We start from the raw sequence: 26152 nt of genomic DNA, 5'->3' as shown, positions 1-26152 counted from the left end.
TCATCTTAAAAAACAAAACTCCCCCCTCCAGAAAACTACCCAAAACAACGAAAACAAAACAAAAATACAGAGTCAAAAGAACTTTTCAGTCTAGATTTTACTCCAGTTTCTGCTCATTTTCTTTAATTTAGAGCAAAACTCCTCTGTACAGTTGTTTGTACTTAAAGTTCTCTCCTCTGAGTCTCTTTATGGGATCACCCCATTGCAGCTTTTGTGTATCCATTTTCCACTGATAAAGCTCCTGTCAAGTAAGAAGTTTGTTTCAACTTTGCCAATATTAATAATCAGTCTTCAGCCTTCATTGTTCTGTGTTAGCTCAGCAGCATTCATTAAGGTTGCCCACTTCTTTCTAATTGAAATATTTTCTTCACTTTGCTTCTGTAATATCACCTCCCTAATTTTCCTCCTACCTCATTGGTTGTTCCATTTTATTCTCTTTCCCTGATTCCTTCCTTTCTACCAGATTTCTAAAAGTTGAATGAAGTATCTCAGGACTCTCAGCTCTCTTCCATCAGTAGTAAGTTCAGTCACTAGGTTATCTTAACTAGTCTCATGAACTTTAAGTACCATCATTTCATCTATGACTCCCAAATTTATATATCATTTTTTGACAAGAGTTTCTTCTTTACCTCATTAATATGTCCAGTTGCCTTCTTGATATCTCCATTTTCAAGTTTTGTAAGGTTCTCAAAATTAACAGGTCCAAACCAAACTATTCATGCTACCCCTCTCAGTCTGTTCCTCCCTTAGTGTTTACGTCTCAAGACATGGCACCCTTTTCTGCTATTTTTGATTCCTTTCATATACAGCTTCTCATATACCAGGAAATGCCTCTACTTTCAAATTATATCCAAATCTGAGTACTGTTGCTCACATCCACCATTCTATCCTGGTCTGAGCCACCAGTTTTTCCTTGGATTACTGCAGTAGCCTCCTACATGATATCCTTGCTTCCCTTCTTCACTCCCTGTAACATTTAACAGCTTTAAAGTAGTCCTGCTACTTTACATCCTGTTCCTTGTAAAACATAAATCATATTATTTCCTCTTCGGGATCTTTTTTGTATGGTTTGGAAATTCCTAATATATCTGTCCTGCATTTTCTCTTTTATCATTTTTAAGAACTCTTCCTCACACTTATTCATTTCCAGCCTCACACTTATTCATTTCCAGCCATATACCATTTTTTCCCTCAAACATACCGGTCCAGTTCAGTGTCTAAAAATTAGGTAGGAGTCTTTTGTGGGAAATTTGCTTTCAAGTGTTTCATTATCCACTTGTATCCCCAAATACAATTTAGTGTTGCATTTTTTATGTAGATGTAGGCTCTGAGAAACAGAACCTATTTCTTTTATTTGGGCCACAAGGATGAGTACAATTCTGTTCTATTTAATTATGTATACTAATAGAACATAATTTAATCTCATGTACTTTTATTCAGCCTGTAAATTTATTGTGTGATAACTATCAAAATTGCAATTCAAATTAGATAACTTAATAGCAATTGCCACCTCTGAAAATCTTGAGTGCATTCTCAAAATGAGAATAAATTTTGTTTTTTTCAATAGATAATAGATGTGCTTCAAAACTCAAGATACAAAAGGATATGTTTTGAAAGTTAGTGTTTCTGTTTCATAGCCACCTGATTCTGGTGTCACAGAAAATCAGTGGAAGGTATATTTAACGTATACACAAACATACACAGAAATTATAAAACATATAGCAGTGATAGCCTAATATATATATATATATATTCTTTCTCAGTTTAGGTATTTTTACTAATTGACTCTGAGAACTCTTATAAAGCTGCCTCATTCTTTTTACCAACTATATAATATTCTGTTATAGGTATGTACCATAGTTAATTGAGCCTCATTGTTGAACAGATAGACTGTTTCCAGTCTTTGCTGTTTATTCATGTTCTTTTTCATAGATCTTTTGAGAAATGTCTATAGGATAAATTCTTAGAAATTGAATTACTGGATCAAAGGTATGTGTAAAGTCATATACCTATTACCTGTTTGCTTTTTTTTTTTTAATGATTGTGCCATCTTATCCAGTGTTCTTGCCTGGAGAATCCCAGGGACTGGGGAGCCTGGTGGGCTGCCGTGTATGGGGTCGCACAGAGTCGGACACGACTGAAGTAACTTAGCATAGCATAGCATAGCATACTTTGCCTATTAGGGATTATAGTAGGGATTCTCTACTACAGGGATTGACAAACTTTTTTTTCTCTTAAGGGCCACATAGTAAATATTTTAGGCCTTACAGCTCACATATGGTCTATGCCACACTGTTTGTGTATTTTTTGGCCTTGGGCCATAGTTTGGCAGCTTTGGCCAGTAGCATAGCTGCCAGGCTGTTATCAAAACCTTAACTGCATTATTAATTTGCATTTCGTTTATGAACAAAGTTCAACCTTAGTGTTTCCATTCTTGTGAAATGTTCATTTAGATACTTTGCTTTTATAAATGTATTTGGTTTTGGTATCTTTAGTGAACTAAGAGTCTAATCTTTATCCATTAGGGAAAGGATCTGTTGTGATGTAAAGTGCAGGAAAATGTTTTTGACAGCTTTGTCTTTGATCTTTTGGTTTGCCTTATGTTTCCTTCTCGTTAGGAATTTTTTATAGTCACATTTGGTCTTTTATTCTTTTATTCAGTCAGTTTTTTATTCTGGGTTTTGTGTCATTCTTAGAAAGGCTTTTCCCTAAAAATAATTCTTCCATTTTTTTTTTAATATTAGCGTTTTATTTTTTTATGTCTAAAAGTTAAATACATCTGGACATCGTTTTGGTGTGAGTTAGAGGTCCAGTTCTTTTCAGGTGGTTCCCCTTTCCTCCCAATATCATATCCTGAATTTAAACATAAAGATTTTGGAAGTCTCTTGGCAATATTACATTTTAGTTGATTTCTTATATACTGTAGTACTTAGATTAAAATGTTGATCACAGGAATGCATATTCTTTCATTCATTGAACAGTTACTGAGCATATACCATGTGGTCAGGTAGTAAGGATAAATTTCTGTAGAGAAGGCTCTAACCTTGACCTTTGGTTGCCTTATGATCTGGTAAATTTATCTCACTATGTGTGTGTTTTAACACCTGCTTCTTTATGTTTTCTCCCTATTCTTCTGTTACGAGGAAAATTTTCAAATAAAACACTCTAAAGAATAAAAATAGTATAGTGAATATCTGTGCTATTGTACATACTTTCTCTTCCCTCCATGCTTTTCTTTGTGTGTTATGCTTTCTTACTATGTGAAAGTAAGTTGTGCAAATTCATATGATTTCACCATCTTTATTTAAAATTAATTAGTTATGTGAAAATGGTGATTTTCTAATTTTATTATTTTCTCTGTTTCTCTAGTTCTCTGAAGAGATGGAATCATAGCTATCTTTTCCATCATCATATCCCTAGAACGTAGCAGAGTAGTTACCATGAAGCGATTTCCTAATAAATAGGTGCTGAATGAATGAATGAGTACTTTTAGGCCAAGGGATATTTTTGAAGGATTTCAAGTGAAGGTATAATGTGGAATGGTTAATGGTTTCAAAAGATAGTTCTGATATCTTTATGAAGGGGGCAACTTGAAGAAAGTTTTCATTTGGACCCTATATTAGTTAGGACTTGATTAGAAGTATTCCAACTCAAATCAGTTTGAACAAAAAGAGAAATTTATCCTGGATCATGGAACTCAGGGAATGATTTGAAGATCCAGCCACATGAAATAAAAGCAAAGCTGTTGGTGCCACTAATATTTTTAGTTTTTGCTTCACTCTGTGTTTTCACCAGTTCTAGTTTGTTTGCTCATGGACCAATTAAATGTGGTTTGAGGGCAGGATTTGTAAGAATGTGGTTGCCTACTAGATATCCTGTGGATTGAGTTAGTGCACTGTCAGTAGGAAGAGATGTGAAGTGTTGGAATGGTACCAAAGAAGGAGATGAATTTGAAAGAGATATTAATACAGTTAACAGAATTTGGCCAAGAGAAAGGAGAATTGGAGTGAGTCTTTTTTTTTTTAATCTTGATCAGTCTGCTGATTTGGCAGTTCTATTAATTAAGTGACAGAAATAAAGTACAAGAAAGTATTTCTTGGGATGGGTACATGATGAATTTGATTTCAGAGGTGTTAAGTTGAAGGTTCTTAGGGGTCCTATAGAAGCTAGTTGAATATAGACATCTGAAGTTTGGAGGAAAGTTCTAAGCTAAAACATTTGGGAAGTCATCAGCAAAAGTCAAGGCTATGATGGTGAATAAAATGGTCTGAGTATATGAAATGAGATGATAATTGGAATATTGAACACATAAAATAGGAAGACAAGAATGGAATAAATTAATAGAATAGTAAGTGAAGTGAGTGAAGTTGCTCAGTCGTGTCTGACTCTTTGCGACCCTATGGACTGTAGCCTACCAGGCTCCTCTGTCCTGGGATTTTCCAGGCAATAGTACTGGAGTGGATTGCCATTTCCTTCTCCATAGAATAGTAAGGAAAATAGGAAATAGTGCATGTCAAAGAAACCAAAGTATTTTATCTTGGAGGGATATGACACGTAAAGATTGAAAAAATAATTGAATTTGGCCATGAGGAAATCATTGATGATCTTAATGAGAAAGGTTCCAGTGTGAAATTGGGAACCAGACTGCAATAAGTTCAAAGGATTAATGACTGGGAGATGAAGTAGAAACAAACCAATGTAAACTTTTCCCCTAGAAGTTTGGGAAAGAAAGGTGAATTAGGGCAGGAAAAAGAAATGCAGGACTGAGTTTTCTTGTTTGTTTTATTTTGGAATAGGAGAGACTTGAGCATTTAGTTCAAACAGTAAACAGGTTTTAATATTTATTCTGACCTGGATAAATTTTATTTTTATGTTTTAATATTTACTACTATAAACAGTAACTGCTGTGTTTATTAAGGGTTAGTGTAGGGAAGTTAGGACTCTGAGGTCAGAGAACTGGGTTCTGATCTCAGCTCCCCAGAATAGTCTCTATGATAACTGTAATTATCACTTTCATATTCCCTTCTGTGTGTCAGTCTCTATGTTAGTAGGCCCTTTATACATACTATCATTAAACCTCACCACAAATTAATCTGCAAGGTGAGTATTACACTGTTTTATAGCTAAGGAAGCCTTAGAGTTTCTTCTCAGTATCCCATAGATTTTCAGTAATTATGCTATGATTCCAACACACATATGTCTCATTCTGAAGTTGGTACTCTTTCTTTCTATATTGCATTGACTTTCTTTCAAACTTAAAATAGTTTCTCAAGTTTTATGTCCCTGTTTCCTTATCTGTCAGATAGGGCTATCTGTCACACCTATTGAATATTGCAGTATTATTATCTATATTTTGTTTGAAAAGAAAAAATATATAATTTGTTATATGCCAGACAGACCTTATAAATATGGTCATCTTTAGCACTATCATTTGTCTAAACAGTATTTTACTTTTTAAGGTGGTGGTATCATGGATACAGAAATGTCTGAAGATATAGACCACAACTTAACTCCTACCCTTGACAGCATGTCTTATGGAATGCCGAATCAAACAGGATCTGAAAATTCATTGCTGGATGAAGATGATTATTTTTTGAACTCTGGGGATCTTGCAGGAATTCCAGTCGTTGGTAGTGACAATGAGGATGAACAGGATTTTAGTTCAAAGGACAATCTTGTTTCTTCAATTCATACTGATGATAGCTTGGAAGTAGAGAGAAGAGTCACACAGCATGAATCAGACAATGAAAATGAAATACAGATTCAAAATAAATTAAAAAAAGACTTTCCTAAACAGTTTGATCAGGTTTCTGTCTTTAAATCAATACGGAAAGATTTTAGTCTAGTAAGAGAAAACAGCAAAGAGACATTTTCTGGAAAGGAGAAAAATAGAGACCTAACTTATCATGAACGTGAAAAACGGTTGGATAAACCCCATAAAGAGTTGGATTCAAGGTTGAAAAGCAGTTTTTTTGATAAAGCAGGTAATAATTGTTGGAATAGAGCCATAAAACACAGTAAATAACAACATAGTGATAATAATACAGCTTTTATTACTTCTGATACTAAGCAAAGTGTGAACAGTTAAATTCATTGTAAGCTTGTCATTTTTCTTTTATCCTTGTTCTTTGCAGAGTGACTGAATTTCTCCCAGTAACTATTGGTAATGGTATAAATGGTTGAAAAATAGCTCTAAACCTCATTTCTCCCTCCCCTGGTTGCAATATTTTGATGAGAAGGCAAGATACTCGAATCACCTGTTCATTTTCTTTGGTTGAACATTGGAACCTGAAGTTGGATTTAACTTCTTTGTGCTGTAAGCACTAATTCAAACTGCTGTCCCACCAATTAGTCCAATTTAGGGAGGGTTTTCCTTTTTGATATCATTTCTATTTTATGTTTTAAAAGTTTCTTGAGACCCCTCTTGAGCCTCTTTGCCCAGCATACCCTATACTTTAGCTTCAGTTCCATTCTTGAATATACATTTTCTTATTTCTATGCCTTTCTTTTCTCTTGCTGTTCCATTTGCCTGCATGTCATTTTCTCTCTTGTATATGTGCCTGTAAAAGTGCTTCTTATCTGACAATACCTAACTCATAAACCTCTTCTACCCTGTGGTCATCCCTAACCTCTCTGCATCAAGAATGTTTATTTCCTCATCTATATTTCCATAGCATTTTGTTTATGCCTCATTTATTTATAGTAATTATCACATAGTATCATAGCTGTTTGTTTTGCCTTTACTTGTTAGTGTGAGAGTTTATTGAGGGCTGGACTGTATCTTACTCATTTTTGTGTTCTTGGGGCCTAACCTGGTGTAGTGAAAATAGTAAAATTTCAATAAATATTAAATAGGTGTGAAAGAAAGCAAGGTTGAATATTCTAGTCCTTGTATTACTATTTCTTCTGACAGTGCTAGGAAAACTGTGATAGAACAAATCAGTATCATTATAAAGAACAATTAGTTTAAGTATCTATTATGTACAAGGGTATACTGTGTTTTTCAGTATATATTATTTAATGCATTTTCAGTATGCCTAGAAGGGATAAATTATATGGGTACTTATCTTCAGGGAACATAATATCTAATAGCAGAAGGGACAAGTCAAGTAGTTGAAGTGTTAATGACCAGTTGAATAGCATAAAATTTAATTTATAATTGAAGACACTGTAGAAGAGTTTTTAATAAAGCAGTACAATAATATTTCTTTGAAATAACTGAAACTGTGTTTTAGGTATTCTTAGAAGAGAAATGATTTTTAACTTAGCGGGCAAGGGAAGGTTTTCTAGAGGAGAGGTGATTTTTGAACTGAGCTGAATCTGGAAGACTGTGTAAAGATTAGGATAGTGGGGACTTGGAATGATATAAGCAGAGATGGGGAAGAACAAACTTAAGTAATTTTTAGAACATAGTGAATAAAGTAACCACTTTATTTAGGTTTGAGCAAGGAGATAGCTAAAAGTTAGGTGGGGCCAGATTGTTTATTTTGAGTGAAACTATCTGTGGGTATTTTTTTGTACCCTTTTCACTCTAAGGAGCATCTTTGTTGGAAAGAGAGGTGATTATCAAGTAATAGCTTTTTAGGTCACTCTTTGTAAGATTTGTTATTCATATACATATGTTTGTTTTGTTTTGTTTTTTTCTTTCAATAGCTAATCAAGTTGAAGAAACATTACATACCCATTTACCACAAACCCCAGAAACAAACTTTAGGGTAAGTTTTCAGTGTGTATGTAGATTGCTGTAACTGTGGCAAGTGTCAAAGTTTTCTTTATGTGATTTTCTAAACTGTAACTATATGTATTAGGTAGAGCGCTGGTTTTTTAAAATTCCTTTATTATTCGGATAAGGACATCTTTGGAGATGTGCTAAGAAGTCTTTGGTCTTAGATTCTTTATTTGTGTTTGATATTTGGACATATATCACATTTACTTATAAGCATAGGGACTCTAATGAACATCCATAGAGTTCTTCATTTCCAGTGAGCTTTTCTTTGGGTGTTAAACCTGAAGAGGAATAATTTAAAAATCTGAATATTTATTAATCCTTTATATTGTGTTTTAGGATTCCAGCTATCCATTTGCCAATAAAGAATCCATTGGTTCGGAACTGGGAAATTCCTTTGCATCAAATATTAGAATTAAAGAAGAACCTTTGGATGATGAGTATGACAAAGCAATGGCACCACAGCAGGGACTACTAGACAGAATTAAAGATGAACCTGACAATGCTCAAGTAAACATTTCACCTTTTTTCCCCCTTCTTTTTTGTTCCACACATGCATTATTCATTCAAGAAAGGAAGTTCTTGATAAAGAAGTGTTTTGTGGATGGGGTGAGAGGAGACTCTTAATGAAGATTGAGGAAATTGAATTATCTTAAGAATAATACTAAGGAATCAACCAGAGTTACAGGAAACTTTTTCCAAGTAGTAATTAAGGCTTCTAATTCACTTTGTCCCTTAATAACGTTGTTCTGTGATTTTTAACAATTTTAGTGAAGGATTAGGGAAAGTGAGTCTTCAAGGATTTGAGATTTATAATAGCAGACATGGCTGAAGTTTATGGAGGTTTATGAGTTTATGGTGTGATTGTTTATATAAGGTAGTAATAAGCCTTTTACAGTTATTGCTAATGAAGTATGTAAAGATTTAAGTGTTTCTCAGGAAGGATTAATGGACAGGTTATCTTTGGAAGAGTTAATTGATTGAGGAACCAGTTCTTTAGATCAGTGGGTTGAAGATAAAGGAGGCTTTGATGGGTCGTATAGGATTCCAGTTTTGAGGTGTGTGAGTAAAAAGGGTAGGGATAGAGCTCTGTTATTTCAAGGTTGTTCTAGAGATGAAAGTTGGAGAGATCCTGTAACTGTGAATCCTGAAGTCAGTGAAGTTATCCATGCAGTTAATGACATAGCAGTGGTTGGAACAGAATAAAGATGGTGTAATCATTTAAGAATGTAGAAAAGGACCAAGGGATGAATATGCAATAGCAGCAATTATTTGAGAGTGTTCTGTATTTTATACAGATGAGAAGTAAAGATAGCATGAATTAGCTATTTTTTTGAAATGACATTTGATCTGGAGAAAGCTTACCTTTTCCTGTCTTTGTTTTATATTAGGGTGGTTGAGAATGTGAGACTGTGTGGAAGACATTTTTTTCACTCGGATGTCTCTAAGCAGGGTTTCTCAGCACTGTTGACAGTTTGACCCAGATAGGTCTTTGTAGTGAGGGGCAATACATCCTAGGCATTATAGGATATTTCGTAGCATCCTTGACCTCTACCTACTAGTTGCCAGTAGCACCATGTCCTCAGACATTGCCAAATGTCCCGTGGGGGACAAAATCTTCTGGTATTGAGAACCACTGTTTTAGAGTAGGAAAAGGCAAGAGTTACAAGTGATTTATGTGAGTCAGACTGATGCCTCAATTAAACAGGAATTCCATGGTGCCCAGTGGAAGGTAGCTGTATAGGGTAGTGATGATAAAGCTGTAGAGTTGGATGAGTATGAGTGTGGTAGCTACAAAGAAGGTGGTAGAAGTTAGATTGAAAGAACAGTAATAGAAGCAGGCAAAATAGAGATACCTGAATTAGAGATAAAGAAATGTCCTGACACCTAGGGGAGATCCGTATGGCAGTGTATATTTCAGAAGACTACAGTTATGTCTGTACAGAGCAGATCTCCATCCTTTACGTGCCCCAATGTGGACATGAGAAATCCATAAGGAATCGCAGTGCTGTCAGGGTACCAAAGACATCAGTTTCTCCCTGTACATGACCCAGTGACACTCCTTGAGATGAAAGACAGTTATAGGAAAGACTACATACATTAGGGGAAGGGGGCATCAGGAAGGGTTATTTGTATTACTGTTTTGAAAACAATCAGATATTCCAGTAACTGGAGAACAGCAATAGGATGGAACTGTCAGGACCCAGAAATACCTACATTTTTATCAACTATTCAAAGTGTAATAATGTGTTATAAAATACCAAATAGGAAGTTTCGCCATGATTTTGGGGAAGAACTTCCGTAAGAGCTCACCACTTGATTGACTGGACTCGAGAACCAAGCAGGAATGTAAGTCCAAGGCATAAGGTCTAGAAGCATTCTTTATGCTGACCCCAAAATAAGGAAGTTCCAACGCGTGAGTGGGTAAAGCTAGGTTTTCTCTGAGAAGTCTGTTTTCAGCTACACCAATCCTGTGGGACCAGACCTTCATCATTCTTCTAGAAATTCCTCAGGGGACCTCACGTTAAACTATGGGTACCGTATTCTTTATTTCCCTTTCCCTTCCTTACCCTTCTCTCCCTTTCTTTCCTACTTCCTCTCCCCGCTCCTGTTTCCTCTCCCCTTCTCTTGCTTCCTTCTTCATTGTTCTGTCCTTTTAGATATTTCTCCTCAGTGATCATTGGAAATCTATTCATTTTTCAGTACTACCTAATGCTTTATCACTCTTCATTTCCGAAAATAGGTTGGAAGGAGGAGTTCCAGTGAATTATTCTGAAACAGTACTATTAACCTAATGCTCATAAAATACTGATAGATTTAACAGCTGTGGTCAGTCTTTACTTTTGACCATCAGTTACTTGTAATAACTTTTCTCTTGACTTAATAAGATCATAGCTTTAGCTTCTGGCACCTTATAAAAACCTCCCTTGGCTTTTCTCTTTGCTTAACTTGTAGCTTTGTTTCAACTTGCTTCCTTATTCTCCACTTTACACAATTCATTTTGGTCTTAGTTTTTTTACTTTCCCATATAACTCACTAAGATATGGAAATATGTTTATATATGTTTATCCACTTCTTCCCAATTGCTCTTGATTATTCTTCAGTTAAAGTTTTCTGGGTTTTCCAGTTATCGTACTCCTTCCTCTGTTACTGGCATAGCATCGTTTGTCCTCCTGGTTACATTTCTTCATTCAAATCCTATTGCATGTTACTATATTTTCTATATAATATTTACAGTTACAGATACTTTTATATGTACTACATTGTTTCATCCTCCAGAATAAAAAGGCCAGAGTAGATGATATTAAGTCCATTTATAGATAAGAGAACTGAGGTTTGTAGAGGTTAATAAGTTATTCAAGGCCATATGGCCAGGAAGGAGCCAATCAGAGGCCTTCATCAAGGCCTTATTATTAGTCTACCAAACTTTGTTCTATAAATAAAAGTTGTTTCTCATTTTTTCTTTTCCCCTTTTCTATAGATTCTAAAACCTGGGAATTCAGTAAATATTACTTTTAAATAATGATTTTTTTTTCTTTTTGCTCATAATAAAAGGAGAGCTAATCTATAATCTCATTGAAATAAATGGATTAGAATGGGAAAGCAAATCAGTTAATTGTGACAATAGTGAGTCATATAGTTGTGGAAAGTAGGATCCAATAATTAAATGTTGGAGCTTGTTTTTTAGCTATGTCAAGTTAACTTGGTTATAGAATCTGGGTTTTTCATTTCTGAAACACTGTCTTGTAATACTGATATATACTTTATGGTAAACAAAGGGAAAGTAAAGATACTGGTAAAGGATTTTTTTGGTTTTGACATCTGTTTTTCTGCTTCTGAGAGCTTTTGGATCATAAGATTTTCACTTCTCAAGTTATTAGTCATTGATTTTTTATTAAATATTTGTGAAATTAGTCATTGTTGGGAGGATGCTAACATAAACATGGTTCTGCCTTGAAAGCATTGTGGGGTGTACAAGCAGAGTACTTAAGATATATGTGTATTTTACTATGTTACATAAGTAATACGTACTTGAGGCTTAAGGAATATAGCAGAAGTTTTAAATAACTGTCATAGACTGAGAAAGAGAGCTGATTGGAGACCATTAAAGTATACCCATGAATATTAATTTTTTTTTTGAATTTTCTGAAATTAGAAAAGATTTTTACTTGTAATATGCCTTAATATACTATATAATGTAGGAATGTTAGAATGAGTCAGTATTAGAAAATCTCTTAATGTATAACTTCATCAACAGGTCAAATAAGACGAGATACATAGATAGATGCCAAAAAAATTTCAATGTAATTCACTATACATTTCTTAAAATAGATACTCTCTTGATCAGGTAAGGAAATACCTACTTTTGATCAATAACAGTCATTGAATTTAAAAGTAAAATGATGGAAACCTTCTGTTAATAATTAGTAAATGAACACATATTACAGATGTCAGTATTAATTATTATTTAACTCTTGTTGGATTTTCGACCCAACACATGTTAAAGAAATTAGAAGAAATAATGGAAAAGGGGAGACAAAATTATCATTTGCTGGTAAGGATCTTTATTAGAAAGTTAATAAATTTCATGAAAGTTTAGTTGAGTGGCTGGTTGAATTTTAATTATGTAAAACAGCAGTATTTCTATAAATCAGTTTCCCACCTAGATAATACAGTGAAAAGATACACTATTTCCTACAGCAAAGCAACTAAAAAGTGCTGTATCATATAAAACAACTTGAATGAATGGATAGACTTTCTTAAAAAAAGTAAGATATTAGTTATTCCTAAAGTAAAATATAGTTCTGATACAATTCTGATGAAATATCAATGGTTTCTTATGTTTTGAAGAAGAATAAATAGGCATGCACACACATTATATGTATATTCTAGTAATTAGAGATATGGCAAACTATTAAATGATTAAGCATCTCACAGTTATTTTCATTAGAATAGTGTGAAATCGTAAGAGTAGTAGCCTGATAATGATGCAGAATAGATTGCCATAAAAGAGGTATTTTTAGAGGAATTTGATATATTAATTGTGAGTGAAAGGAATTCACCAGCTATTCAGAGAAAGAGAAAGAAAAATGCTCATTATATATCAAAATAAATAAATTCTGGATGGATTAAAATAGGAGTTGACAAACTGTCTTACCAGCAGCAGGCTAAATCCCACCTGTCCTCTTTGTTTCTGTTTTGTTTTTGTTTTTCTGTATACTATTTTTGTAAATAAAGTTTTATTGGTTGTTGCCACAGTTGTTCATTTATATATTATCTATGGATGCTTTTGGTCTACCAGGGCAGAGTTGAGTAGTTGTGATAGCATGGCTTGAAAAGTCAGAAATACTTCGTATCTGGCCTTTTGCAGATAAAGTTTGCTGACCTCTGGATTAAAGGACTCTATAAACAATGAGAGCATTTTCTTAGCATTTTATCATGGAAGTAGAACTTTGTAAGAAACAGAAGTGAAGAGAAGTCGCTCAGTGGTGTCCAACTCTTTGCGACCCCATGGACTGTAGCCTACTGGGCTCCTTTGTCCATGGGATTTTCCAGGCAAGAATACTGGAGTGGGTTGCCATTTCCTTCTCCAGGGGAACTTCCTGACCCAGGGATCGAACCCGGGTCTCCCGCATTGTAGACAGACGCTTTACTGTCTGAGCCACAAGGGAAGCCCTTTGTAAGAAATAGAAGGAATCGCTAAAACTAAAACCATTGATTTTTGGCATAAACATGGGAACTTCAGTATGTAAAATTTTAACTGAAAGAACTTATTGAGGAAATACTGATAACAGATGCTATAGGAGGTTAATATTATTACCTTATAGTGCTTTTTTGTGAATGGATATTGAAAAAATCGGAAATTATAGCAAGAGTGGGAAAAGACTAAGTGGCTTTTTTCACAAATTGCTAGAATAAATGTAGTTAAATTTTTAAAAAGCAATCTGTCATTGTGCACCAAGAACCTTTACTATATACTTATCTACCTAGTAATTCCACTTTTAAGGTTCTTTCCTTAGGCGATAATCCTAAATATGAATGTATGAGCATTCACAAAGATGTACATCATGGCATTAATGATTAAAGCAAATGTGTGGAAACAAATGGACCAGCACTGGGTTGTGGTTTTGTAATTTCAGTGCCATACAGGGCTATCACCAAATTGGAGACTAAGGCCAAGGGAAGAATTAGTAATGGTATCCTGTCTTTACTTACTTAAAGTTTTGAAATATTATCATGGAGTTTTGCATTTAAAAAAAATATGACTGAGAATTGGTGCCTAAATTTATACCTGAGGCAAGGGCCTTAACTCACCCCAGTCTCATCCTTGTGTAATCTGTTATGTCTATTAAATAATATATATCAGTATTTCTCGAATTTGAGTAATGTACAGACACCTGTTGCCACAAAAAAGGGAGTATGTTGGAGTTGCCTGAGAATTCCAAGAACATGACATCTTTTGGGGTTTTGCAAGTTTCAGTGTGGTAAACAGTGAATTAAAAAATAAAAAGTTAATCTATTACTTAGAGGTTTCACAATGCAATAATATAATTGTAAAAGTTAAAAACAGTATTATAAACTTGTAGTATAACTCAGTTATATGTGATTATTCATGACTGAAAATAAGCTTAATTCAAATTATAAAAAATTACTCAAAAACTCAAATTTTTTTTAGAATTTTCATACTGCTTAGAGTACCTTTATATAGATCTCATGGATTCTTGGAATCCTCCTTTAGAAACACTGATACTTAGCCACTAGAAGTTATTTTGGAGTAAAGTGTGGTAATATGCAAATATTCAGTTGATTCAAGTGACCAAAAAAATCACTTTATAAAAATGATATATTCAATATAACTACAGCTGTGTTAAGAAACACATATCGGAGGGGAAAAGACTGGAAAGAAATATACCAAAAGAATAACAGTGGTTGGTTGTTTGGGTGTAATGGAAATATTCTAAGAATTTTTTTCTGATTTCTATTTGTCTAAATTTTGTATAGTAAGTGTGTATTACTTTTATAAATATAAATACTTAAAATACTGTAGTAAACTAAGAATTAAACAATAGCTTGTGAATAGGCTAATTAGATAGCTACTTTGATTTTTTACCTCTTAAACTCTCAGCATGTATCAACCTGTTATACCCTCATTGTAATTATAGTTTGCTTGCTATTATTTCTTACTAATGTAGTAAACATTTTCCACCCCTGTATAGACTTAGTAAAATGTCTTGAATGTTTCAATTTCTTTAGACACATTGAATTCATTTTTTATTTACGTATTTATTTATTTTTCTTTTTTAAAAAGGAGTATAGTCATGGCCAACAGCAAAAAACTCAAGAGGGGGAACTGAAAATTAGCGCTGTGTTTTCAGTCAGTGGCAGTCCTCTTGGTAAGAAACAGAACTGAATGAATGAATCATGTTTGTTTATTCTGACCAGTGTGAGTGAGAGGAAGTACCTACTTGTATTAGTAAACTAGGCAGTTCTCTCTGCCTGTTTAGAATGGCTTTAATTGTGCTTTGCATAATTAGTGTTGGATTTCAAAACTGGTTCTAGAAGAGAAAGAAAGGATGCCTACTTAAAATTCATGGTAAAAAGTAAAACTTTTTTTCAATTTTTTTTTAAAGCTCCACAGTTGACTACTGGCTTTCAGCCTTCACTGGCGTCATCTGGCATGAATAAAATGCTTCCTTCAGTTCCAGCCACAGCTGTTCGAGTTTCCTGTTCTGGTTGTAAAAAAATCCTCCAGAAGGGGCAAACTGCTTATCAGAGGAAAGGGTCTACGCAGCTGTTCTGCTCTACATTGTGCCTCACTGGATATACAGTTCCACCTGCCCGCCCACCGCCTCCTCCCACTAAGAAAACTTGCTCAAGTTGCTCAAAGTATAGCAGAATTCTAAATTATCTTCTGTTTCCTTTCTTTCAAGATGCTTTGTTCTTATTTGTGCATTGTTTAATTTCTACCTTTCTGTGTTTTTTGAGAAATATCACACATTGTTTACTACAAACTTGTTGCTGCTGCTTTCCGTCTTTTAGGATGAGAGGTGCTCAGCTTTCTTTTAACTTTAATTAATGTGCATTTTATATAATAAGAGATACTTTTGAAACATATTTTAGCATCCCTGTTAGTTGAGATGCTTTATAAAACAAAAACTGCATAACTTAGAGTAATATGTGACCGAAGTATTTTATAACTGTAGGCAATAGACACTTAAGTCCAACAAATATTTAATGCTTGTGTGTATTTCTTGTTTACATAGTTGGAATTCATTTAATACTTTTCATATTAACTTTAATTAGATTCAAGTATATTTATTTTTACCTTCTCAGTATTTCTGAAGTATCTCAGAGGTTATAATTCAGTGTTTAACAACAAAAAATTATGACAGGATCATTTGAGGAATATGAACTAATTTTGCAGGGTGGTCATTAGACACTGTTTAAATAAGTCAGAAAAAGATGAATAATGCTTTTGTTCTGAAACAATTTGGCTTCTGTTATTAAGCTACTCAAACTATGATTTATTTGTATCAATACTTAGATCAATACAAGGATGTTGCCCTTTTCTGACTAGAAAGGGAAAAAGATGCTCCCTCTTCTAGTTCAGTTGGAAAAGGCATACAGAAAGAAACTTCTAAAAGAAATTTGAGTATGGTTAGATGTTCCAGAAGTTATATTTGCATTCCTTTAAGTTTCAAGTTAAATTTAGTAAAAGTAGACTTTATTTATACTGTTTGAATTATGAAATATGCTTTAAAAAATGATTACTTACAGACCACATATCTAATTATTGTATTTTAGTAAATTTATCATCTTTCTAAGGCTAATCAACCTGAGAATTAGACTTTTTATAAGGCTTTTTTCAGTTTCCTATTTTGCCATGAAATAATTTCATGTAATAACTTCCTTTTATGTTTCTTTATTTAATTCTTGAGCAGTCAGCACTTTCTAAAATTTCAGCGATTTCTCCTTTCATAATAATAGTCATAGATATTTATTGCAATGATTTATCAATGAATTTCAAAATGACCATAGGAAATTCATAGAAGTTAAAATGTGTGCCCTCTTTTTGTGTTTTTTAATTCTTATCCATACATGTTGCTCTTCTCATCTAAATTCACTGTATTTCTTTGAGCTCTGGTATTGACTTCCCATTATCTGGAGATGGTTATTTTTACCTGCATGTCATTCCTTAGTTTTGATCTTATGTAGTTTAATTATTTTTAAGATTACATTTTCTTCTTTTGTAATGTTTGGTCTTACCCATAAATTTCAACCTGTCATTCTTTGACTTTAAACTGTTCTACCTCTTCCTTCACTTACTCTGTTACCTTTTGTTAAATCCTTTGCTCTTTCCTTTACCCCTTTCTGGTCTTTTTTCAGGTACTCCTTGCCTGCTTATCACCTCAGTTTTTCTTTTTCATTTTCTGTCTTCATTTCCCCCTTTCTCTTATTACAGAGTACCTTTTTCACTCGTTTCTCAATCCTCAATCATTTTTACTAGTTTCGTTTTCCTTTGTATTCTGTTTCATTTCATTTTCTGAACTACTCTTTCATCTCCATTTCATCACTTTTCCTTTCTCTTTTTTTCTCTCTTGTTTACACAGTCATTACAACAGTGTGGAATAGTCTGGTTTTTCTGATTATAAAATTATTGATATGAATTGTGCCTTAAATATAAGGAAATTAGAGTCAAAGAAGTTAAGTGATTTACTCAGTGTCACGTTTTAACAGCTTGTTTTGGCACATTCATTTTCCCCCCTTATAGTCTATTTAGTCAAGTAGGTTTAATTTGTAATTCAGTCCCTGTAAGAAGGATTTTTACTTTAATTTGAATAGGTGGAGATAGAAAAGATTTCTTTTCCGATAAGCTTACTGCTATTTTTATGTTGTTGTTCAGTCGCTAAGTCATGTCCGACTCTGCAACCTCATAAACTGCAACCTGCCAGGCTTCCCTGTCCTTCACTATCTCCCAGAGTTTGCTCAGATTCATGTCCGTTGAGTTGAAGATGCTGTCTAACCATTTCATTTTCTGCTGCCCACTTCTCCTTTTGCCTTCAGTCTTTCCCAGCATCAGGGTCTTTTCCAGTGAGTCAGCACTTCGCATTAGGTAGCCGCATCCCATGGATGGAGGAGCCTGGTAGGCTGCAGTCCATGGGACCGCTAAGAGTTGGACATGACTGAGCGACTTCACTTTCCATTTTCATGCATTGGAGAAGGAAATGGCAACCCACTCCAGTGTTCTTGCCTGGAGAATCCCAGGGATGGGGGAGCCTGGTGGGCTGCCATCTCTGGGGTTGCACAGAGTCGGACGTGACTGAAGTGACTTAGCAGCAGCAGACTGGTAGAAATAATAGCAGCAGCACTTGAAAGAAGCTACATCACTGTTTGGAGTAACAGTTTTATTTTTTAGTCTTTTATTAACCAAATCTCTTAGCATCTTGAATTTAACCTAAAGTCTGAATATATTTTGGCTAATCATTTAATCTTTAGATTTCATTAGTAATAAGGATGTAACAATTTATTTTAAAAAACTCAATTTCACATCCTACACTTTCTGATTTTTTTGACATTTACTTCGTGTTTTAAGTATATAGAGAAACAAACATTACTAGAGTAAGTTGAGATTTTAATCCAAAAAATAGGCAGATATGAAAAACATTTTTCACATTCTCCCACATATCCTGTCTTCATTTTTGCCTCTGTCTTTGCTTTTGTCATCAAATTCAACATTTAAAAGAGATAATTTGGATAAGGATACTTGTCTTAATTAATACCCATAGATCAGTTTTCTAGATATAATAGTACTCAGAGAAGTAACTGTTTCAGGATTGTCTGTACCATTTCTGAATTTTTGCTATCTGAAATGATGTTGCTCATTCTCATTCTGACATAAGATGTAATCTGTATCAATAAAATGTAATGCAGCTGGATGTTAAACATACTAAGAGCTGGGAGAAGTAGCTGTTTTTATGCTTCTGTTGCCTCAATCCATGCTGTTCCCCAACTCTTATCTCCTTAGCCTTCTAGAAAACACCTATTTAAGGTTCAGATAAAATATCATAATTTTCATGTCACATCTTGTCTAATATTTCAGTAGTACATTTTATGTATATAAATATATTTGTCAAAATTATTATACTATTTTAAGAATACTTGTTACAGTATTTAATATATCATTTATGTGCTTGTCTCAGTATACAAGCTCCTTGAGTGCTTGTACCATTACTTCGCCTAGGGTTGGGCTAGTCCCTGACTCAATATAACTGCTCATTAAATACCCTTATAAATGAAATATAATAAATTAAAACCTAATTAAAAATAGCTATAAAAGATGAGAAAATGCAGATAATAGAGCAGTGTTAAGCTTCTGAGTATTGAAGATGAGGTGTGGTGTTACGAATTACAGTATTGTGATGAATCCCACTGTGTTCACTGTTTTCCTGTATTGAAGCAGGGGTATTTGTAATCTTTTCTAAAAAATACTATATTAGTGTAATCTGTTGAAAATGTAAGAATGAATATAACAGTTTATTTATTATTATGTGAGTGTATACTCATGGGACAGAGACATTGTTTAAAGAATTACTGGTTTTTAAAATGGTTTGCACTTAAACTATCTCATAAACTTCTATGCAGTAAGACTGATTTGGGAGTGGGATAAAGGGTGGAAAGGTAGGGAGTCTTAATTATCACAGTTTTAACCTTCATTGTCTTTTACTAATGCTTACAGATCGAATCACTTAGATATGAAAATGTTCAATTCAATATAATCTTGATAGAATATGCACTGTGTAGTTTTAAATGTATTCTTACTTTTAAAAGATAGTGACTTCAAATTTTTCAAATGTAATGTTATTTGAAGAGTATTTTGAACATACAGGAGACCTGAATAAAGAAAATGAGAATCTCCTATAATTCTTCCTCCTAGAGATAGTAAATGATAAGTATTTATCTTAAAACATAGTATACTGATCCTCACAACAGTTCTATGAACTAAGCTATGTATTCATTTCATTTTATACAACAGAGTTTGAGGATCAAAGAGATTTATCAGTTTATTCAAGAAAACCCAGGTTTCAGGTTTAAATTTCCATGCCCTTTCCCTACACTTTTAATTGCCCTTGTTTCATTTGATATTTCTAGTTGACAAAAAGGAAAAAAATGAATTATGTTGTGGCTTATTTTATCTTTGTTGTCATTTTTAGAGACATTTTAAATCCAAAGGATGTGATCAGTGCCCAGTTTGAAAATACCACCACTAGTAAAGATTTTTGTAGTCAGTCGTGTTTGTCAACATATGAACTGAAAAGAAAACCTGTTGTTACCATAAATACAAATAGCATTTCAACTAAATGCAGCATGTGTCAGAAGAATGCTGTTGTAAGTTATCTTTTTTACTGTACTGGGGGAAAGAGTCTGGTATTTGTGCTTAAACGACAGCTTTTGATGATCTTTGCTTGTTGTTTCTGAGTTGTTACTTTATAATTTCTAGATTCGACATGAAGTTAATTACCAGAATGTGGTACATAAACTTTGCAGTGATGCCTGCTTCTCTAAATTTCGCTCTGCTAACAATCTCACCATGAACTGTTGTGAAAACTGTGGGGGTTACTGCTACAGTGGCTCTGGACAATGCCACATGCTTCAGATAGAGGGACAGTCTAAGAAGTTTTGTAGTTCAACATGTGTCACAGCATATAAGCAGGTATGTGACCATACTTCAGAAGGATCTATTTTGGTAGAAATTATTTATGAAAATGTCACAAAAATATTAAGTTCTTATTATTAGCTTAATTAATATTTTTGCATCTAAATAGTATTTGTGAAATGCTTGTATGTTAAACACTCTTGTTACGGAACTTTATAAGTACTAGTTGTACCCCAGTGTCCATGGGGGATTGCTTCCAGGAACCCTGAGGAAACCAGAATCAGAAGGCCTGCTGCTGCTGCTGCTAAGTCGCTTCAGTCGTGTCCCACTCTGTGCGACCCCAGAGACGGCAGCCCACCAGGCTCCCCCGTCCCTGGGATTCTCCAGGCAAGAATATTGGAGTGGGTTGCCATTTCCTTCTCCAATGCATGAAAGTGAAAAGTGAAAGTGAAGTCGCTCAGCCGTGTCCGACTCTTAGCGACCCCATGGACTGCAGCCCACCAGTTGTATATTATCTACATACATTCTCCTGCATACTTTAAATCATCTCCAGATTACTTATAATATCTAATACATTGTAAATGCCATGTAAATAGTTGCTGGCATGCAGCAAATTCTTTTGCTTTTTTGAAACTTTCTGGAATTTTTTTCATTAAATGTTTTTGAACAGAAAATGCAGAAGAGCACGAAGAAGAAAATATAATGCATCTCCCAGAAATCCCCAGTCTCATCATTTTGGTTTATGCATTCTAATTTTTGCATCTGCTAATCCCAAACTCCCAATCCATCCCTCTCCCACCCTCCTCCTGCCTTGGCAACCATCAATTTATTTTCTATGTCCGTCCCTCATTCTGTTTCTGTTTCATAGATAGGTTCATTTGTGTCCGATTTTAAATTCCACATATAAATGATATCATATGGTATTTGTCTTTTTCTTTCTGGCTTACTTCACCTAGTATGATAACCTCTGGTTGCATCCATGTTGCTACAAATGGCATTATTTTGTTCTGTTTTATGGCTGAGTAGTACTCCATTGTGCACATGCACCACGTCTTCTTTATCCTTCATCTCTCAGTGGACATGTAGGTTGTTTCCATGTCTTGACTACTGTGAATAGTGCTGCTATGAACAGTAGGGATGCATGTATCTTTTTGAATTACAATTTTGTTTGGATGTATGGACAGGGGTGGGATTGTGGTATCATATGGTAATTCTGTTTCTACTTTTCTGAGGAACCTCCGTACAGTTTTCCACAGTGCTGCACCAATTTACATTCCCACCAGCTGTGTGGAAGTGTTCCCTTTTTTTTTTTACACCCTCACCAGCATTTGTTATTTATAGACTTTTAAATGATGGCAGTTCTGACTGGTGTGAGGTATAGTTTTGATTTGTATTCCTCTGATAATTAGCAGTGTTGGCAGTTTTATTTATACTGCTTATATTTTGTTGATAAGTTTTGATTTAAAAATCCACTTTAAAATTGATACGAAAGATAGTAAGAAGTTTTTAAATTTTCAGTTTTATAATACTTTCCTGTTTCACTGCATCTACTGATCATTCTTTTTCATAGAATAGTAAATTTTTATATAGTTTATGAAAACTGGTGAATTTAATAATGTTGATTGAGAAATTTCTTTTAAATTGTTCTTAAAACTTTGCAGTGATCTTGAAATTTTAAACATTCTAGTGTTTCCATTTATTTCTTGGTAATGTGCAAGCATTTTTAAAGGACTTAGTTCCTAGTTAATCCTTCCTTAGAAACACTTCGTTTTCATTTTCACATGGGAAAAAAATCCAGCATCTTCATTTGCTTTATCTTTGTCCAAAAGACTGTTTTCCTGATACTGTATCAAGTTCTAAAAGTTACTTCTATTCGGTCTATTGGAAGATGGTAGTATGGTCCACCAGAGGAGAAATACTTTGAAATGCCTTAAGTTTAAGTTTATTACTTTTAATTTAGCTAATACCTATTAAACTTTTCACTTATTAGTGTGTACTTTAGAGAAAGGATGTGGATTTAGAAGTAAATGGATTTTGATTTGATTTCCAGACTTTCTATTCAAATAGAATTTTATATTGGGGAAAGCGGTTAAACTCCCTGACTGCATTTTCTTTTCTATAAATGAATGTGTACTACCAGTGTCACTGGGATGTTTCTAGGATTATGTGAAGTAAGAATGAGAAAGCACCTAGTGTACAGCCTGAAATGCTGAAGATGGTCATTTCTGCTACTTTTCTTTTCTTCTATATAATTGTTAAATTTATTTAACAAGCATTAGATGTGGTTCCTGTTTTGAGGTGCTATATGTTCCTTGGGGAGATACACATATAACTGTGTAGAGATGCTATGTAATTATTAAGGGATTCAGAAGGGCACCGCAGAAGCAAGGTCAGTTCTGCTTGGTAGTTTCAGAGATAACTCTTGACCTAATTCTTACAAATGAAGTTTGTATTTGTAGCCCTGATGGAGGAAGAAAGGACAAATGGGGTTGGAGATGCTGAAGACATTCCAGAATGCAAGAATGTGCTCACTTGAACATGTATTTATTTTAATAGCAAGTCTTACATAGGAATCTTGAAATCTTTTAATTGGTGCTAGATATACTGTATAAGTTATCCTGAATGTATGACATGTTAATAGTATTTAGCATTATTTACTACTGATTCACAGAGTGGGAACTTAAGATAACAGATTCTTTCATTGTCTGTATTGGACACTTGGGATATCCAAAGTTTCTTCTCACTTTATTGCTTGGAGTGTGCTTTGCTGTTATTATTAATTTATTTTTTGGCTGTGCCATGTGGCATGTGGGATCTTAGTTCCCTGACCAGGGATCAAACCCATGGCCCCTGCAGTGGAAGTGTGGAGTCTTAACCATTGAACTGCCAGGGAATTCCCTGTGCTTTGTTATTGTTAGAGGTAGTATATTTGAAAATGAATTTTTCTGGTAAGTTTATTGATTTCCTTGGATTCACATTTCATTGCTATATGCAGCACCTTTTGTGGGAAAGTTCTTCCAATGTTTTGAAGAGAGTAAGAGCATGAATTCTCTGTTGTGTAATTTTTAAAATAGTGGGGGGGATTTGTTTGGTTGGAGTTTTGTATGGTATATTCTTATAGCTAATTTACTTTATACATAATACTGAATAGTTTGTACTTAACCCCTTATGCTTATCTTGAAGTGAAAGAAAGTGTTAGTCACTCAGTGTGTCTGACTCTTTGTGACCCCACAGACCTGTAACCCACCAGGCTCCTGTGTCCATGGGATTCTCCTGGCAAGAATACTGGAGTGGGTTGCCATTTCCTTCTCCCGGGGATCTCCCCAACTCAGGAATCAAACCCAGGTCTCCCACATTCCAGGCAGATTCTTTACAATCTGAGAGGGAAGTCTAAAATAATGTTTTTAAAACAGTAGTTGCAATGAATTAATAGATCCCAAAATTAGTTGCTAAAGAGCATTGTTTTTTAATGAAGATGAGTAGAAAGGAAAAATATCAAGCTTATCACTATATATATTATTTTATGAAACTTTTCAGTTTTATGTACATGCTTATTTAATACACAACCACAAAACATCAGAAATCTAAAATATATTTCTTACTGAGGATTGTAATCATAAAAGTTTGGAAGCCACTAATTTAAAATATTTCAACAGCGTTAAGTATAAACATTTAAAAGAATTATGCTTTCACTTGTAATTTGGTAAAAATGAATGTTTTTTTATTCTCTTAATAGAAATCAGCCAAAATTACACCGTGTGCACTTTGCAAATCATTGAGATCCTCAGCAGAAATGATTGAAAATACCAATAGCTTGGGAAAGACAGAGCTTTTCTGTTCTGTTAATTGCTTATCTGCTTACAGAGTTAAAATGGTTACTTCTGCAGGTAATATTGGTTTCATAAACTTTATAAATATAATATTTGAAAAAATTATGATTATTGCTTTGTTTTTGTAGTACAGATTTTTGTCCATATTTAATTGATTTTAATGCAAATTAAAATATATCAGATCTGTGTTGTAAAATATCACCTATTATCTTGATTACATGTTTTATGTTTATTTACTTGCTTGCCTATTTGTACATCTTCCTTACCAAAAGAATTTAGGGCTTTTTAAATGTACTTTATTCACACCTAATTTATTTCAAGATTTGTTATTTTTTAGTTTTAGGGTGTAGACCGTGACAACTTTAAATCATCTGAAATATTTTTAGCATTGTTAGTTTTTGTCTACATGTGAGGTAACTAAGTTTAATTTTAGTTCCTGCAACATGACTTGGCCCTTGAATTTTCATGTGTTGTACTTTCTCATACGTTTGTATGTATTACTCATTAGCTTTTATTTTGATTTGCTAAGGTGTACAAGTTCAGTGTAACAGTTGTAAAACCTCAGCAATCCCTCAGTATCACCTAGCCATGTCAGATGGAAGTATACGCAACTTCTGCAGCTACAGTTGTGTGGTAGCTTTCCAGGTATGGCTTCAGGACTCTTCCTTTTCTCCAGCCAGTTAGTAGCCTACAATAGTGAAGTAAACTTATTAGGTGTTTGCTAACTGCCTGGATTGCCGACATTTCTGTCTCAGTTTTAGTAAATAAACTAGGGTTCTTTGGTCCATCCTCTATTTGGATGCATGTTATTTAATTGCTTCCTGTGAAATTAAATGATACTATTATTACCTAGATTATCTATTGGGAGGATATTATCTTTAAAGATTATCATTAGTTAAATTATTTTATTTTTTGGATGTAAATAACACTCCCCCCATTCAATTATAAGCTACTGAAAGGCAGGGATTTTTGCCTGTTCACAAATGTATGTTAAGTGCCTAGAACCATGCTTGAGATAGGTAGGTACTCAGTGCCCTCTTATTTGAAAAAGTGAGTAGATTGATCTTTTTATTTGTTTCTTCTTTCAGAATTTGTTCAACAAACCAGCAGGAATGAATTCTTCAGTAGTGCCCTTGTCTCAGGGCCAAGTAATTGTAAGCATCCCTACAGGTTCAACAGTGTCAGCAGGAGGGGGTAACACCTCTGCTGTTTCTCCCACTTCCATCAGCAGCTCTGCTGCAGCTGGTCTCCAGCGTCTTGCTGCCCAATCCCAACATGTGGGGTTTGCACGAAGTGTTGTAAAACTCAAGTGTCAGCACTGTAACCGTCTTTTTGCCACAAAACCAGAACTTCTCGACTATAAGGTAAAGTATAGGAGCGTGATAGAGAGTTTGGGTATAAAATGATCAATTTGTAAACTTACTTCTGGCTTTTCACCTTTCAAAATTACACTGTTTCTTTGAAAGAGAGATAAAGATTTCCCCAAGATAAAAGCCAAATGTTTAATTAGTACTTAATCTTATTTCTTTGCAGGGTAAAATGTTTCAGTTCTGTGGCAAAAATTGTTCTGATGAATATAAGAAAATAAATAATGTAATGGCAATGTGTGAATATTGTAAAATTGAGAAAATTATAAAGGAGACTGTACGATTCTCAGGGGCTGACAAGTCATTCTGTAGTGAAGGTAAAGATAGAAGATTATCTTCCCTACCGAGCATGTTGGTTATTTGAAAAGTAGTTGATAATTTAAGCTGTCACTGTGTAAGTTTTATCTATTTCATCCTTTGTATATAACACCAAAACCTTTTGTTTTGTTTATACTTGTTCACTCTTTTCTGGTATAATCCTTCATATTATAAAGATGTTAAAATGAAGGAAAAGATCTTCACAGTATATAGCAAAAATGATGGTGATGGGAGAAATGTTTAATGTTATTAGATT

General features: G+C 34.1%; 1 protein-coding gene across 5 annotated transcripts in view; it reads left to right on the top strand.

The window, feature by feature from the left end:
- Window positions 1-26152, top strand: part of ZMYM4 (zinc finger MYM-type containing 4) — a 164825-nt gene that overhangs the window by 80092 nt on the left and 58581 nt on the right. For 3 of the 5 annotated variants that reach the window (XM_027537872.1, XM_027537871.1, XM_027537873.1), the window contains exons 3-13: window positions 5460-5984; window positions 7654-7715; window positions 8066-8236; window positions 15036-15120; window positions 15358-15613; window positions 19939-20113; window positions 20226-20438; window positions 24118-24268; window positions 24741-24856; window positions 25300-25575; window positions 25745-25895. In XM_027537872.1, the coding sequence (XP_027393673.1) occupies window positions 5460-5984; window positions 7654-7715; window positions 8066-8236; window positions 15036-15120; window positions 15358-15613; window positions 19939-20113; window positions 20226-20438; window positions 24118-24268; window positions 24741-24856; window positions 25300-25575; window positions 25745-25895 (2181 nt within the window). Of the gene's footprint in view, window positions 1-5459; window positions 5985-6152; window positions 6317-7653; window positions 7716-8065; window positions 8237-15035; window positions 15121-15357; window positions 15614-19938; window positions 20114-20225; window positions 20439-24117; window positions 24269-24740; window positions 24857-25299; window positions 25576-25744; window positions 25896-26152 lie in introns of those variants that run through there. The other 2 variants (XM_027537874.1, XM_027537875.1) reach the window with 2 other exon arrangements.

The sequence above is a fragment of the Bos indicus x Bos taurus genome, chromosome 3 (genome assembly GCF_003369695.1).
Source record: "Bos indicus x Bos taurus breed Angus x Brahman F1 hybrid chromosome 3, Bos_hybrid_MaternalHap_v2.0, whole genome shotgun sequence".
In the NCBI taxonomy this organism is placed as follows: Eukaryota; Metazoa; Chordata; class Mammalia; order Artiodactyla; family Bovidae; genus Bos; species Bos indicus x Bos taurus.
This window is presented reverse-complemented; position numbering and strand designations above follow the sequence as displayed.